Source organism: Nematolebias whitei, chromosome 21 (assembly GCF_014905685.2).
Source record: "Nematolebias whitei isolate Nwh7 chromosome 21, NemWhi1, whole genome shotgun sequence".
Taxonomy (NCBI): Eukaryota; Metazoa; Chordata; class Actinopteri; order Cyprinodontiformes; family Rivulidae; genus Nematolebias; species Nematolebias whitei.
This window is the reverse complement of record NC_056518.1, coordinates 21,041,401-21,058,491: the sequence shown is the minus strand read 5'-3', so window position 1 is coordinate 21,058,491 and position 17,091 is coordinate 21,041,401. Positions and strand designations below refer to the sequence as shown.

Here is a 17,091-nt window from a genome sequence, read left to right as displayed (position 1 = left end):
CTTTTTAGGGACGTGCTTTTTTTGTTTAAAAAACGACATGGCTTTGGAGCCGCCGTGTGGCTCTTTGACGCCACCCTCAACCAGAGGACAGAAGAGTCCCTCCTCGGTCCCGCCCACGTTTCTGAATGTTTGCGTTGCCGCCCGTTGACATCACGCTGTTAAATATTCCCGTAGCTTCTTCCCGGCGTCATCAGGCACGAGGACCAGAGACGCTCGCGCTTCAACGATGGTTTTAGTAGCCTAGCTAGCTTTGGTAAAATAGCGTTCATATTATTTGCAGGACGCCGGTGCCGCCTCCTTGTTCGCTTTGTCTGCTAACAGCCGCTCCTCCTCTTTCCACGACTGGGGTAGAAGATATCCACGAGGTTTTAGTGCTAAATATATATATAAAAAAAGATAGTGGAGGAAAGAACCAAGCTTAGTCGGGCGTGGTAGCAAGGAAAAAAACATTTTTGTCCAAAAACTTAAAGTAGCAGCCACAATGTCGCTGTCGGTACCACAGAATGGGGTAAAGGCGGATAACGAACCCGTTATCGAGCTTTTTGTTAAGGTAAGACCGCAGTTCAAGTTGTTTTTTCTCTTGGTAAGATTCTGCTACACCCATGCGGTTTGTGGTCATTGATGTTCTATTTGTGCACCTCAAAAATCTTTTTTTTTTTTTTTCTAAAACAAGTTTTACTTTTTTTTAGAAAAGACAGCCATTTCATATGCTAATGGATGTGCACGGATAAATGAGTGTTTTTAAGTTCTCTAAGTTTGTTTTGGGTTGTGGTCCTGTGGAGTCTACAGTGTCTCAGGGCGGATGCAGCTTCTCCCTGCAGCCCAGCCATGATACTGAAAACTGGAGTCCAGATGACCTGACTGAGCATTACTGGATTTTGTACCTGGATGATTGAGCATGAACTTTGATGGATTCAGAGCTGATTTAACAATCAATAATATAGTAACGTGACATTTTCCTCTATTGTAAGTCCATTGATCAAATGCTTGGTGTACTAAAGTGACAGCTTCTTTTGAAATTAAGGACATCCAGACAGAAATGGATCTTTGTTGAATACTTTGCATGCATCTTTGGTTTTACAGTAGCACTGAGGGTTGTGAATGGCTGTTTTTTTTCTCAGCATGTGTTCATTTTCAAGGCGGGAAACTGGTAAATGGGGGAAATCAAGGCAGGGGGGGAGATTACCCTGGAAAGAGGGGAATTGTGGGAGGAGGTCCTGCATTGAAAGAGAAGTTGTTAGTAGTGACCAGAACAGCACACGTTTAAGTAAACTTTTAAAGTGAAAAGACTGGAATAAATATATAAATAAAACACTTAAATGAGGGTTTTTATTTTGGCAGAACAGATGGGAACAAGCTAACCATTTATTTAAGCACCTTTCACAGCCTGCAGGAGATGTTACATCATCCTGAGGCCTGGCAGGGCTACACTCCTCCTGGCCAACTTTTCCATCTCAACCTTTCCATCTTAGGTTTGTACAGCCAAAATGGTCTGTAACATGTATTTTTCTCTGTGGAGGCACAGTGTCTGTCTCCATATTTATGTACTGGTGTGTGGCGTGTCCACATCTATTATTGATGGTGGTCTTCGCACTTTGATGCATTAAACGCAGTCATGAGACACAGTGGAAGGCATGCAGGTTGCCATAGGCACATTGCTTCGAGTTGTGGCTCTGTAAACAGCTGATAGCAACTGGTGCATGTTCTCCTCACATGGGAGTGTCGTATCAGTTGGAGCATTGTTACATTTTGAAGCTGACTATTTTCCTAAATGTGCCGTCAGTGGTTTTTTTTTTTATGTACAGATTCACCTTCATGCAACCCGTTTACCTTTTTTAAAACAAGCTGACAGTCTCAGTTTTTAGAAATTTGAATGATCTTGCTTTCTTTACACTTGGTGTTTATGGTAACAGTTGTCACATTGTCATGGGAACACTGGACACTGCTCATCTCTTTGTTTTTACAGCTCTCAGTTACACACAGATATGACATGATGACTGCTATAGTTATTCGACCTTTGACCTCATCAGCAAAAGATTAGATACATTTTTTGGTCTGAGTAATGCTTGTTGGTAAAGGCCGTCTTTCCTGCATCCACCCATCTTTGTTTTCCTTAGCATTTCCACTTATTACAGGCTGAAGTAGTTTAAATAAATCTAATTGCATTGTATGATATTCAGGGGTAAACATAAGGAAAACTTTTCAAGTTGTCCAGTGAACACCCCTTGACAAAATCTGGTTGTCCGACAAAATGTTTGGCTGACTGCAACCTCTACAGTAAAGAAGGCACAAGAAAAATATAATTTAACAAGTATATTGCACTATAAACAAAGTTTACTATATATATATTCAAATTTAGCAGATATTTATGATAAACTGCAAACACCTGAAATTGACTTTCGTAGGGAAATCTTTGTGAATTTGGGAGGAAAATTAAAAGTTTAACAGAGACCCACATCTGCTATAATCTGGGTCATATAAATTAGGGATGAACAATATTAGATTTTTGGCCGATATGTTGAAACTTATTTGTCTGATAACTGATACCGATATTTTATATTCCTTTATATTTATTTTTATTTATATTTCCTTTGTCAGAACATATCCCTCTTATTTGCTATAAAAATTGTGTAACAGCTGTAAGAGCTGGTGACATATATTCACTAACAGCCATATGATATGCATAGCACTTTAACTTATATTAAATGAAAAGTGTTAAATGTTATTTATTAGCATTAGTCACCTGTGACGCTGTCTCACTTGTGGAGGCTTGTTCCAGGTTCCTAGCTGCAGTGTGGGATCCTCTGCACTCCTGTGCATGAAGGACAGTCTTTTTAAGTTCAAAGTTTTTGTCTATCCATTGTGCCGTAAGACTAATCATGCTAACGGGGCTAACACGACGTCCAAATGTCTGTGGTAAAACTCACCCAAGTGCTATCAGCTATTAGCTTCTCAGTGACGTCGGAAATGACGGCTTGTAACTCGGGTAAGGTTACGTCGGAAAAATATCTCCGATTGGGGACGATGTAGCGAGGCTCAACATGGTCCAAAAATCTTCGGAATCCGACGTCCTCAATGAAAAAAAACTTCCACACCACCAACATTTTGAATTTTCCTCTCTGCCGTGAGATCAGGTAGGCGCGTGTGACGTCATCACGTTGTGCTGGTGCTGCAGGCATCCTTGTCACTGGGTTGTCATACAAAAACAGAAGCCTTTTATATCTGTGAGTTATTTGGATGGAATGGCCGATGTCCGATATTGAACTTTAACACTAATATCGGCCGATACCATGCCGATAATGTTGTTCATTCCTAATATAAATATTTGTCTTTTAGTGTTAGTATTGTTTAATTATAAGAACTAAAGCAGCAGACACAGTCTGATGCATTGTGAGAAACAAACCGGCTGTGCACGCTCCCGCGGTGGAGCACTTTGTCGAGGACCAGAAGTTTGGTCGCGCACATGTTGCATATGTTTGTATGATGACGATGATACTCAGAACACATTACCATTTAATGCAAAGTTACAGTTTAGATACAAAAGTCCCAGGGAGGTCGGGGTGCAGTGCGGAAGGTGTGGGGCTAACATTATACCAGTTCCGTTATCTCCCTCGTCTGCAGTGAATTGGTCACGTGTGACTGCAAACACATACGTTTAACACGTAGACGTTTAATAATTTATTCTATTATCATCTTCAGTTAGGGTAGCAAGGTGTCCTCCTTGGAAAATAGTCCAGGAAACACTGATTGGTGCACTCACCGGCAGTCTGTCTCTGCTCTGGACTCATTGGGGTGGCTGTGGCTGTGTGGTTAAATAGTTAAAGCAGTCGTCCTCCAATGCGAGAGTTGGGGGTTCGATTCCACCAGCAGTCACATGTCGAAGTTTCCCTGGGCAAGACACTGAACCCTTCATTGCCTTCGATGTGTGTCCCATCAGTGTATGAATGTGATAAACCACTGATTAATCTTTGTAGAGATCTAGTAGAGTGCTGTATGAATGGGTCAGTGGGGGCACAGCTTGTATTGTAAAGAGCTTTGAGTATTTTGAGAGAAAGGCGCTATACAAGTACAGTCCATTTACCATTGTGTATTAGACATCACAACCCACCCTGCTCTGCTCTGGTTGGGTAAAACTGTGCTCTGGTTCTCTTTATTTGCTGAAAGCACAGTTTAATCCCCGTCATTATGTAGGGATGTTACGATCAACATTTTATTTTGTCTGCGAGTCCGAACTGAGTTATTACAACAACAAAAAAAGATTGGTTGATACGAAGTTTCAATCTGACACATACATTAGTTTGCATGTTTTTACATCACAGATTTGCAGATTACATACCACTAGTACATTAACATAATTAAAACAATGCCATCTTGTAATTGATGCGTCTTCAGTAGTGCTATATCGCAGTAAAGAAAACATGTTCTCATTTTGTTCTTGAAGTATTTTTTTTATTATCAACAGAAATATCAGGTGAAGGTAACTTCTTTTATACATCTTGAAAGTTCTGTGTCCGTTGTGTTTGGAGGGTAGGACTTGCTCCAACAGCTCCAAACTACAACCAAGCCTCATTTTCTTCACCACAGTTATGGGGTTGTCATCCAAAGTGATAAATTCAGTCACCTGCAATTCTTTTTGCCTTTTGAAATATTAAATACTAATGAAGCAACAAACTGAATTTCTGGCACTCACCTTTTTAAAAGTCTTCTAGTTGACGCACACACACACAAGTGAAAGATGTCAAAAATATAATTATTTTTAAGCTTCTTAATACCGTTACGATTAGCTTATGATCTAGCAGCATTTTGCTGTTTGGCATTCCACTGCTCGCTGCTGTACTTTGTCTTATACATACAAGCCAAATACAAAATTTTGTATTTTGTAAATTTTACAAAATTTTGTAAATTACTACAAATATTAAATTCTCATTTTTGATTTACAAAGGCTTACGTACTGACATGTTGGCACATTACATAACAATGATTGCCATATTATGATTGCTGTACGGCATCCCTACTGCAACGTGACTGCCATACTACCATAGACGGTAGATCAACAACAAAGAATGGGTGCAGAGCATGGCAGTTACTCATACCAATCAATGAAAAGTTCCTCAATTTGGACTGTAATCTCATAATGCAATTATATTGGGGCATCCCTAAATTCAAATTATTTCCTTTTCATGTCCTAACTTTTCCTGAATTTATTGAAAAGTATATTGGTGAGGTACTCTTGACTAGCATCTGACCCAAGTGAATGGCAATTAACAGAATTCAGATGAGTCAAGAGAAACAGACAGGCTTTATCTCTGGTTGTGTATTTGTGTGCAGTCTGAAACTGTGCCAGGGTCACACTACGGGCTGCATAGCCTTCTACCCACAGATTCCCAACCTCCTGCCAATAGTGATAACAAAGCCAGTTAACATGTTTAAAAAGTGCTTTTAAGTCTGGATGGCACAAGAGCCCATCTGTGTTTGTGTAAGTCTTTCAGGATAGTCCCATGGGCACCGTTGAAAATAGGAGCTGTCAACAATGAAGCACTTCTGTTGGTGTTGAAGAGGATGGAGCGCGCTCATTCTCCTTTAAATGCCTTTTCAGATTTAATTGTGAAGACTTTGTTCATGTGCTACGTAGTAGCTTTAAGAGGCACAAGGACTCTGGTTTTTAACATTGGGAGTAGTGAGTCTTGTCACATTTTGCTACCAGTCATGACATGTGATGGTGTCCTGTGATGTGTTGCTTTTATGGAAACACTGGTCTTTTTCAGGCATTGCCTCACTTCATTTGACACTGCATGCTAGGTCTAATGTAACCCCTTGACTATATACATTTATTAGCAACAATTAGGGGCAGCTGTGGTGTAGAGGTAGGGCAGCCCACTTGGGTTCATAAAGTTGCAGGTTCAACTCCCCGCCATGCCCACATGCTGTGGTATCGTTGAGCAAGACATCTAATCCCTAACTGCTCCACTTGCATAGCTTCCCACTGCTCCACTTGGGTGTATCTCACCCAAGTGGATGGGTTAAATCCAGAGCATCATTGTAGAAACATACAACGATGACAACACATTGCACTTTCTTAACAAGCCTTTGAATTGCCTACATTTATACATCGTTTTCTTATTGTTTGTTTTGTTTTATTTTAAAACTTTCTTTCTCTCTGGGTGGTATTCCAAGCAATCTGCATGCTTCTTTTTTATTGGAAATCAATAGAGCAGTTTATTTTTCCCAATTATACAGCAGAGCTGAAGTCAGCATTGTGCGTAAGGAGACGATAATTATTGACTTGTTTCTCTAGTAAAGTGTGAGCCTTCCACTGTGTTTTTATTGATGCACTGTGAATTTGCTTTTTCTGCACCTGGTTTGTCACTTCTTCTTCTTTGTAACCATCTGGTTGAGTGAGTCTCTGGCCACTGGCCTAATCGATCTGGCAGTGTGTTATTACACCAATTTAACAAGAGGCTTTGCAGAGCTCTGTAATCCTTTTTGAGACTGAAGTTAATTTGTGCCTACGTTAACAGAAAATAACCTGTCTTTTCTATATCCACCTTCCTTGCTGTGCTTGAAACACATCTTCTGAATATCATAATCCTTTTTATACATCCATTTAAAAATATGCAGAATATTTGGTCAAGGAGGAGCGTGTCTTATTTGTTGTATAGCTCATGCAGGAAGCCGATGGTTTGGAATCACTTCCTGTGAAGCTGAGTAGAGGAAGGAATAGATCTAATAGAGAGGGTTGTTCAGGATACTGGAGCAATTGTAGCCAAGCATATGAGGATATGGAGTTGAAACAAGCACCTGACTTTTGATTTTTCTCATCATAGTCAGTTAGAGAAGGTAAGAGACCCCTAACAGATGACCTGTTGGGGAAATGAAAAGATGTCTGTACTTAATAGCATATATAGTATTTTAGTGTTTGAAATAAATTTGAAGTCCTGCTGCAATCACTGTACCCTTTTCTGTTGACGGGGCAGAGCGCCCTCCATCGATAATGGTAGGGGAAACACTGTCCTGAGTCTAGTCATGAGGGCAGGAGCTTTAGGAAAAAAGCTGTTCCTACTGCTACCTACAAAGGGATTCCAAGGTGTTCCCAGGCCAGTCCAGATGCATAGTGTCCCCAGCATGTTATGGGTCTTCCCTGGGGTCTCTTTCCAGTTAGACATTCCCAGAACTCTCCCTTAGGGGGAACCTTTGTCAAATGCTCGAACCACTTGAACTGGTTCCCAGTCTAGATGTAGAAGAGCAGTGGATCTACAGAGTCTTTCCCAACAGAGAAAACTAATGTTGACTTCCTATATACACTCTTGTTTACTTAGTCACTACTCAGAGTTTGTGAGCACAGGTGAGGGAAGGGACATAGATAGAACCGACTGGTCTATCTATGAGAGCTTTGCCCTGTAGGTCAGCTCCATCCTCACCACAATGGACCAGCATGAGTACCCAATACTGCAGAAGTCACATCAATCTGTCAATCTTATTCCCCATTGTTCCCTCACAAAACCCCCAAATACTTAAACTCCTCCACTTGAGGCAGCACTTCGCTCCCAACTTGGAGAAGGCAGTCCACTGTTTTCCGACTGAGAACAATGACCTCAGATTTGGAGGTGCTGGTCCTCGTCCCAGCTGCTTCACATTTGGCTGCAGATTAAGTGAGAGCTGGAGATCAAGACAAAGTCAGCAGGACCACATCATCTGCAAATGGCAAAGACAGAATCCTGAGGTCACTGAACTGTACCTCATTTGCTCCCAGGCTGCACCCAGAAATTCACTCTCCAAATGACGTAGACTGGGTAGGCAAACTCCCATTCCTTAAGGACCCTAGAGAGGGTAAAAAGCTGGTTCAGTGTTTCATGGCTGGGACGGAACCCGCATTGTTCCTCCAGAATTTGCAGTTCGACCAGCAACCAAACTTTATGGCCAAACAAACAAAGTCAAAAGTTTACAGAACAATCACAGGACAGGTGTCTTAACTACCCTCATGTACCTAATTCAGCTGCAGTGCTGTGTTTACTGTACAAATCTTGCCCAGTTTAATGCATGACATGTGAGATAAGTATACCAAAAACTAAATGAAGAGCAGTCATTTATTCAGTGAATTGCTGACCAGCCACTTCTTGTGGTTTTTGCATAATTTCATGCATTTTTCACATTTTGGGGTGTTAGAAAAGTTAGGAAATTACAACTGTTTCATTGTATCCAACTGCAATGAGCTTTTAAAGGCTTTAGATGTTGGTTTTGCTGTGCAATCTAATTGACAGCAGCTTTTGATATTTATGAATAAGAAGCTTTTTCACAGAGTTTCACTTATGTTTACAAAAATTTTTCTTCGTTTTTTAGACCATCAATTGCTTTTTTTGTGTGTTTTTTTTTAGCTTTCTTTGGAACTCATCCATTTGAGCATGCAGATTCATAATAAAATAAACTTCTTAATCATGCTATCATGTACAGAATCTCCAATTCATTTACACATCTATAAGGTTTATGTAACTTTTGGAATTTGGTTCCTACTTGTATTAGAAATCACTTTCCTTTTTTAGTTCTTTCTCTTGTATTATCCTAGATCTGTGCTCTTCACTATTTTGGGGCATTGCAATTCATGTTTCCATCAAATCCAACACGGTAGTCATGTCTGACTGGACGCTTAAAGCTTTCCACAGAGTGATGCCTGCCTGAGTCAGAGTCACACCAAGCATGTGTTGGTGTTTCCAAGTTCCAGTAATATGCTACTCCTTTGTACACTCATCTTTCTAACTTTGGTAGGAGCTCTAAATACCCACCCAGTCCTGCCTGAATTACTCAGTCCTAAGGCTGAGTCTTAATACTGACCTTTTTAACAGAATCTGGTAAAATAATTTGATGCTTTTGTTAATCCTAAAAGCAAGGGCTGCTTTTCATTCTGATTTATGAATCTGTCTCAGGCTTTTTACACTTTACTCTGGCAAAAAGTAGTGCTCCGTATTGAGCCCCTCTTCTGTTGTTTTACCTAATTTCCTTATTTCTGTTAGACCAGGGAGTATAACAAAGGCAGGGGGTTTGAAAGTGGGCGATATATTATTCCTCTCAGTATATTTCCTTTTAACAAATTTAACAATTTATTCCACGAGCTGACAGATTACATTTAAAAAAAAGTTATTTTGTTTTATTAGTTCGGCTCCTCGTTTCAGTTGTAGTTCTAACCCCAGCCCAGCCTGTAGACTTTTCCAGCAAACACGGAGACATTTCCATGATGGTACCATGGCTGCCTGCACTCAGGCGGACATTCCTGCTTTGTGTCAGAACAGGAGGAGGAAAGCTGAAGTGCTTCTTTCATCGTTGTAGTTCCTTATTCGGTCAAGTGTGGCTTGAACTTTGAGCTGTCCAACAAATTTAGAAAATGAAATGTGTTGGAGGGACGAGCACGTCCGCCATTAGGTCCACCGTTAGGTCATTGGCAGAGACTGGAAGGACTGTGTCCTGCATGAACAGGATTCATTGTTTCCGACTGCTGACTCTTGTAACACTGCTCGTCTTGAAAGAGATTGTTGATCAAATGAAATCTAACAAATGAACAAAACGGGAAATGCTAAACTGCTTTAGTATAGATATATCTAAATCCACAACAAAAAAACAAATGCTCTTTTAAACATTTTCTAAAATGTTACTGATCTGGAATGTGAGAATAACTTGGTTTTTTGAAACTGAATTTGCTGTAACGGTGTACATAGAAAACGTTTAAGGTTTTTGACCTGAGTTTAATTTTACTGCTGATGAATCTCGTTTGTTACGTAATGTAAGTGGCCAAAGATGGAGAGGGATGACCTCATGGTGAAGATGATGGTGTCCGTCTTATAGTACTGTTTGTTTGGGAGCCTCGGCGTCAGAAACAAACTTCTAGATAACGTCCAGATATTGTATCTTCCATGACGTAGAGTTTGAGTTTAGCAAACGTCAGCCGTTGCTGAGTGGCTGGTTCAGATTTTATTTTGGTCTCTCTGTGATAAACGGTGTGAAAGATGGTGCCATGGTCTGCAAAATGTGATTCCTTTTGGAACAAATAAGCAGATACTTATTGTACTTGGAAAATATTTGTTTTATTAGTTGGAAAAGATGCATATTTGGCAACTATTTTACCTAAAATGTTACAGAAGGTGTTTTATTAGGGTGTTTTTCCACCTTGCTAACTTATGATGGTAAAATTGATAAAATTGGTCAAACAAAAAAGTGTTTTTCAGGTGTTGCTTTTCATGAGACTCCAGCATCTTTTCTTTTAACATCACATTAACTAGCACTCTGTAGGATGGTGTTTATAACAGCGCCCTGAACATTTGAAATCTTGTTTTATTGAATTATCAGTTTTCAAAGTACATAGCATTTGACACTGTCTGATTCTGGTTTTGTCCCGTGAAAGTTTTTTCACTTTTTTTTTTTTTTTTGACATCTCAGTCAGCTGTTTAGTTTAAATATATAATGAAATGCAGCTCCACCAGCATAACTAAGGAAGGCACACTTTTTGGAGGGAAGTAAGGGGACATTTCTAGAATAGTTTCGCCCTCTCCAAATGCCCAGCCCCCCATGACTCCACAGAGGGGCCCAGGATAAGGGGAGAGGAATAACGGGGAGAGAAGAAGCAAGAGACGAAGAAAAAAGTAGCGTGCCAAACGGCACATTGCCTGTTCACCTTGTTACCAATCCTCTTTATTCTCCCTTAATGCATCTATTCCCTCCTCATTCATGCCAGTTTGCAAAACACGTGGTTCCTCATTTCCCCCATGTTTCCTGTAATCTCTCTGCCTCTTGTGCTGCAGATGTCTGCTGCGTGTCTCTTGTACAAAGCTGCAGTGTGTTCTGCTGCAGGCTCCAGAGGGTAGAAGCCCTGCTACGGCTCGCCTCCTACCTTGAAATGTGGTTCTCAGTCGTGCCACGGCCTTCTTCTTTGCCACCGGAGACTGCTGAACTCTATTAAAAAGCTGCTCTCTATCTAGAAGCACCTTTTTTTAATTTACAAATGACATTCTGTCACGTGGCTTGCGTTTTTATCTCGGCTTAAAAGAGAACTCACTTCAGATGGTTCACCTGCATCGTTATTCTTCTCCGCACTGTAAGCTCTTCTTTCGGTGACATATGTTCTGGCCATTGCCATGGGAACAGTTGCTGTGTCGCATTTCAACCCTTCATTCAGACCTGAATGGTTCTCGGTAGATGTTGTTCTGGAGGCTAATCATCCCATTGACGTCTCTGATCCTGTAAGAAGTTCAGACAAACCATGACAGCCTCAAGGCCAGAGTTTTAGAGCTGATCATATAATGTTTGGTGGGGATTTTCATTTGCCAAACAATGGCAGTGTGATTTAATCCAAGTGTCAAATATTGAGTTCGTGGGGTGGGGGGGCAGTTTCAGTGCAATGGAAACCAGCAGACAGATCAAACAGCCGTCCCACTGAGTGTCACACAGCAGCAGCAAGCCTGGAACTGCTGGACTGAGCGGCCTCTCTGAAACAGTCCTCTATTCAGGAAAATAAATAAATAAATCAGAACATGCATCTCTGACTTGCAAATGTTTATCAGAAGTGTTTTGACTTGGCTTATTAAATCAGTGCTTTGTGAAAACCTATGTGCAAAGACACCATATTGTTCATCTTTGTTTCTCGCCCCCCCACTGCATTATCGTCTGAGTTTGTGTGGGAATTGAGACGTATGCAGAGGTGATGAGTGTAGGAAATTTGGAAAAACTGAGGACAGAAGAGGCAGACAGATGGACAACAGCTGATATTCATCTGTTTCCCAGAAGCTCTTCTACCCCAGCATGCTTAATCTAGAGCACCAATCATCAATGCTGTCCTTTTGTAAACAGAATTACATCATAAAAAAAACATGATTTTCAGTGTTATGGGATAATCTAAAATGTAAAAACTAGGCGATAAAGGCAATTGTGTGACCTTTTTGCTAACGCATACAAGTTCAGGAGAATGTTGTCTGATTAGTGATGGCTTTCAATTTTATGACGTGTTTTAAATCAAATAAGGCATGCCTCAGGGTGGGGTTAACGAGCTGCAGATTTCATTAAGATACAAAACTCAAATAATCAAATGAAGCGCTTATTCTGCTCTCTGATGTGGAATCCAGATGAACTCCGCATGGCTGGAAGTTGAGCAGAGAACGATACAATTTAGAGGGTTAGAAAAACAAGACAAAGCAGAGAACAAAGATGAATGGCTGTGGGGAGAGCAGGCGACATCTCACAAATACTGTATTCACTATTCGATGGAGATAAGGAGCTAAATCACTGCTGTACCTTTCTCTTTTTATAATGGCTCTCTCACTTTTTGTCTTGGGTTTTAGTCTTCAGTCTATATGGATTATGGATGAGATAGACTTAAAGACTCCATTACCCTTTAAAGTACTTCTGGAGATTAATGAATGAGAAAATGTGCTGAAGTCGTAAAGACACAGTTCTCCACAATTTCCCTCCTACAATTTTTTTAATTTTTTTATGAAAAAAGCCTGAAAGAGCCTTTATCTCAGACAGACCCTCACTGAGTGAAGCGAAATGCCCTGAACCTTGTAAAGGTTGTGCAATACACATAAAACCTTTTTATCATAAAGATTATGGCCTTCTTGAGTTTCAACCAAATTTTTATGCCGATTGTTATCAGTTATAGAAACTTGGGTTAGGGTCCTGGCTTGTTAAACTGTTTGTGGTTTCATTTACCTGTGACATATATATATTTCCATCCTGTAGTACACCACATCTGTTGGTAATGATACGTGAAACATAATTTAAATGGTAATTTACTTATTTTCTAACTAATTTTTCTTTTCTTTAAGGCGGGAAGCGATGGTGAGAGCATCGGGAACTGCCCCTTTTCCCAGAGGCTCTTCATGATTCTGTGGCTTAAAGGAGTCGTCTTCAACGTCACCACAGTGGACCTTAAAAGGTGAGTCTGTCAGTATTATGTTTTTATTGTCCTTTTTTTTTTTTACCTGTCCCTCATTTGCTTTTAAGCTCTTTAAATGAAAGCGTAACATTTTCCTTGTTTTGATAGCTCCCTACAGCTTTCTTTCCTGGGTGTTCCCACAGAGATTTCATCCATCCATTCATCCATTTTCTTTACTCGTTCTCCTTTTGGGGGCGCTGGGAGTTGGTGCCCGAGATTTCATCCATATTGTAACACTTTGGTTCAGTCCCTCCTTTAACACGCTCACTCTGCTTATTTGGTTTTCCCATGACCCCTTCACAGGCTGGAGAAAATCGGAGACAATAAACATCCAGACTGTGGAGTAGCTATTTTAAGGTCCTTGACTTAACCTACTTCCTGCCTGGATTTTGATGGAGAGTGTGTTTTTTTTATTTTTATTATTTGTTATTCATCCATCCATCCATCCATTTTCTTTACCCGCTTATTCCATTTTGGGTCACGGGGGTCGCTGGTGCCCATGTCCAGCAATCACTGTGCGAGGGGCGGGGTACACCCTGGACGGGTCGCAAGTCCATCACAGGGCCACATGGAGACAAACGAGACAAACAACCATTCACTCTCTCATTCACACCTAGGGACAATTTAGAGTTACCAATCAGCCTAACATGCATGTTTTTTGGACTGTGGGAGGAAACCGGAGTACCCGGAGAAAACCCACGCATGCACGGAGAGAACATGCAAACTCCACCCAGAAAGGCCCCTGGACCGGGGTTTGAACCAAGGACCTGCTCACTGAGAGGCAGCAGCTCTACCAGTTGCGCCACCGTGCTGCCTTATTTGTTATTCATTTTATTTTTATTTTTTTGACCACTGGAATCAGAAAACGGTGATCTTGCAGTTTTATTTCCCCTCTCAGCTGCAAGGATATTTGCTTTCATGTGTGGAGAAGCTCCTATAACTCTTTAAATAAGTCTGAAAAACCGATGTAACTCAGGGTTGGTTTCTTGCTCGGCCCTGTAGGTGGAAGCAGTGCTTATTTGACACTTTGTTTGGGTTTTCTCACATGTCTGCAAATTGACTTGGTACAAAGTTCAAATATATTTGATACACACCGTACATACACTGTCAAACGGGTTATAGAAACAAACCGTGCAAAGCAGTGAATGTTACACTCTATTTTGGTGTTTATTTTTTCTCATTTCTCCTTAAACAACTTCATGTCCGTGTGTACTTTATACTTTTAGTTTCTTAGAGGTATTACTCATGGCTACGTTATTTTCTGTGCCATTTGATTTTGCTTATCTTGTGTCAACATAAAATGCTGGGAGTCAAATGAGGCATGTTTGCTTTATTTATGGCAGGTTTACTGTTGAAATTACTTTGAAGAGCAGGGCATGTAAAACATATTACTGTGAAAGAATATTACAGCTAAAAAAGGATCTTAAAATGGAGCTTTTACATTTTGTTTTTGTTCAATGAGTCATTCGTGAGTCGCCTTCTTGCCCACTCCTCAGTCGTATCACAGGGGAACTGTACCACACCCCTTCAACATGCCAAAGAGCTGAAGTCATTTCCCCCTTTTTTGGCAGCCTTAAATGGCTTCACCTAAAATTCAGCCACCGTCGTTGCACCAAACCCCCTGGTCTCAGTGAAGGTTTGTTTGCCTGTGACATTAATATCAAACTGCTGCTGGCTCACTCGAGTCAGCCGTTGAGCCGCTGCTGTTTTATGTTTGTGTCCTTTCGAATTCTCAGTTGTGTTCACAGCGCTCCTTCAACACATGCTCATTTCTGTTTGTGTGGCAGCCTCAGCTGCCTGCCAGCTGGTGCACTGCGCTGGTCTGAAGGCTGCAGAACACCCTCCAGGACACAAACACACAGAGTTAAAGACATAACATGAAGCTGCAGTGAAAGAAAAGCAATAGGGTTTAACGCAACCTTTTATCTAATTTAATCTGACATACATGTTTGGTTTTTTACTAGCTAGGAAGTTTTTGTTTATTTGATTGATACTTTGGTTTTTAGAACCTCTTTACTGGTTTGACCCTACTTGAATCAGCACTTTAATACGTCCTCACTTTTTAACAGGAAGCCTGCAGACCTCCAGAACCTGGCCCCTGGCACACACCCTCCCTTCATCACGTTCAACGGCGAGGTCAAAACCGACGTCAACAAGATCGAGGAGTTTCTCGAGGATGTCCTTTGCCCACCCAAGTGAGTACTTTCTGATGCATGTGATAATGGGCAGCCACACCTAAAGGTATGAGCTGGACTTTTAAAAATGCTTTGATCATGCAGTGGAAGAGCGGCAGCCTCTTGTGGATTTAATTAAAAAAATGTTTTACAGGTTTAAAATGTTTAAAAAAAAAACCTTCATTAGTGTATTGTCCGGACTATAAGTCACTCCAGAGTATAGGTCACATCAGTCAAAAAATGCCTCATGAAAAGGAAAAAACAATATATAAGTCACTTTGGAGTACAAGTTGCATTTATTTAGGAAGTGTATTTCACAAAGTGCAAGAACAGACATTTAATCTGAAATAACAACAACCCACAGAACATACCTGTGACCCTGAACAGGCTTAATTAACATAACAAGCCAACGAGTCCGACAAGCAAGTTACCGGTAAATTAGCTAAATGAAACGTAATATTATCCAAATTCCGATACATAAAGCAGGTTTACCGCTTTCGGATTGGTCATTTTCTGACACGTCTACTGGATTGATTGTCAGGTCGCTTTGTGGATCCGACTCGGGAAGAAAAAAAGTCTAGTACGACTTTATTCTTGTAATTTTATGGCTTTTTTTTTATCTTAGCGTGGCCCTAAAGCTCCATCGTACTTTGGGGGGCATTTTACTTGTTAAGTTTTTCTCAGTTGTCTCTAAGTGAATGTTTTTTTTGGGGGGGGGGGGACAGTAGAGGAATAACATATAGTTGTCAAAAGCCTAGAGGGCCCTCTCGCGGCTGCAAATGGTGATGTTACTCTTTGGTGCATGTCTGTATGAATGAACATTTAATATGTCAGTCAAAAAATTGCGTCATGAATAGGGAAAAAAACGTATATAAGTCGCTTCGGACTATAAGTCGCAGGACTGGCCTTACTATGAAAACAAGTGTGACTATAGTCTGGAAAATACGGTACTGTTTGTCAGATTATCAGGCAATTTTTTTAAGACTGTAAAATAACGTTTTTCTACCATCAGTATGTAATTTTAAGGGTTGACACAAAGTATGAATATTATATTCCTTCATGTCTTAGCTCACGGTTTCCATATGATGATTTTCTTTGTGTCTCGTTCAGGTACATCAAGCTTAGTGCAAAACACCCCGAGTCCAACACCGCCGGTATGGACATCTTCGCCAAGTTTTCTGCATACATCAAGAACTCCAAGCCAGATGGAAATGAGGGTGAGTAACTCCTTTGTCTTTTACGCTCACACACAGGTAGCTAGATGCACTGGTTTCGAGCTGATGCACAGAAATCTTTTGGAGTGTGAAGGGAGTGCTGCGGTTGCTAGGCGACCTTGATAGCCCTGCCGTGATTGGTGGACCTCAGCCTGAATCGGGAACACAGAGCTTTTGTTCTCCCTTCTGTCCTCCCCGTTTCACCTGAAGCTTGCCTGCAAACTGCACACCAGCTCTGCCGAGAATGAAATAGTGGACGCAACCTCATCCTACTTGTGTGCAATTTAAGTAACATAAATCCTACAAAAAATAAAGGCCATATCAGTGGCTTTACTGATAAGATTACCGGTAAGTTAAATAAAAAGAATAGAATGAGGTCTGTTATCTTTAAAGCCTTTTCTGGTTAAATATTTTTGAAAAAATTTTTCCGTAAGGATCTATATCTTTTAAAATAGCGTATACCTTGTTTTAGTTGGCTACTCGCTTCTTTAGGAAAATATTGACCAATTCTGAGCTCAGATGAAAAAAGGGAAGGCAAGGCTATGTCAACAGTCAGAGGCTGAACCTCATGGTTCAATATTAAAGTTCCGAATCATTTATTTGCATTCTTGTCATATTTCCGAACAATGAAATCTCCTTTTGAGTAAAAACAGAGATAAATATGGAATGAGGAACATTTACTTCTTGTAAAAATAGTTGCAGTCTTTTTAAAAGTAATTCAAATGATTGTATAAGACTTTTATCACACACACACACACACACACACACACACACACACACACACACACAC

At 40.6% G+C, this 17,091-nt stretch overlaps 1 protein-coding gene across 1 annotated transcript in view; it reads left to right on the top strand.

The window, feature by feature from the left end:
• The first annotated feature begins 192 nt into the window (after nucleotides 1–192).
• clic4 (chloride intracellular channel 4) overlaps nucleotides 193–17,091 on the top strand; it is a 19,052-nt gene continuing 2,153 nt past the window's right edge. Inside the window, exons 1-4 of the mRNA XM_037695422.1 lie at nucleotides 193–550; nucleotides 12,804–12,913; nucleotides 14,983–15,108; nucleotides 16,198–16,304. Coding sequence (XP_037551350.1) covers nucleotides 482–550; nucleotides 12,804–12,913; nucleotides 14,983–15,108; nucleotides 16,198–16,304 — 412 coding nt within the window. The 5' untranslated portion in view covers nucleotides 193–481. The remainder of the gene's footprint in view (nucleotides 551–12,803; nucleotides 12,914–14,982; nucleotides 15,109–16,197; nucleotides 16,305–17,091) is intronic.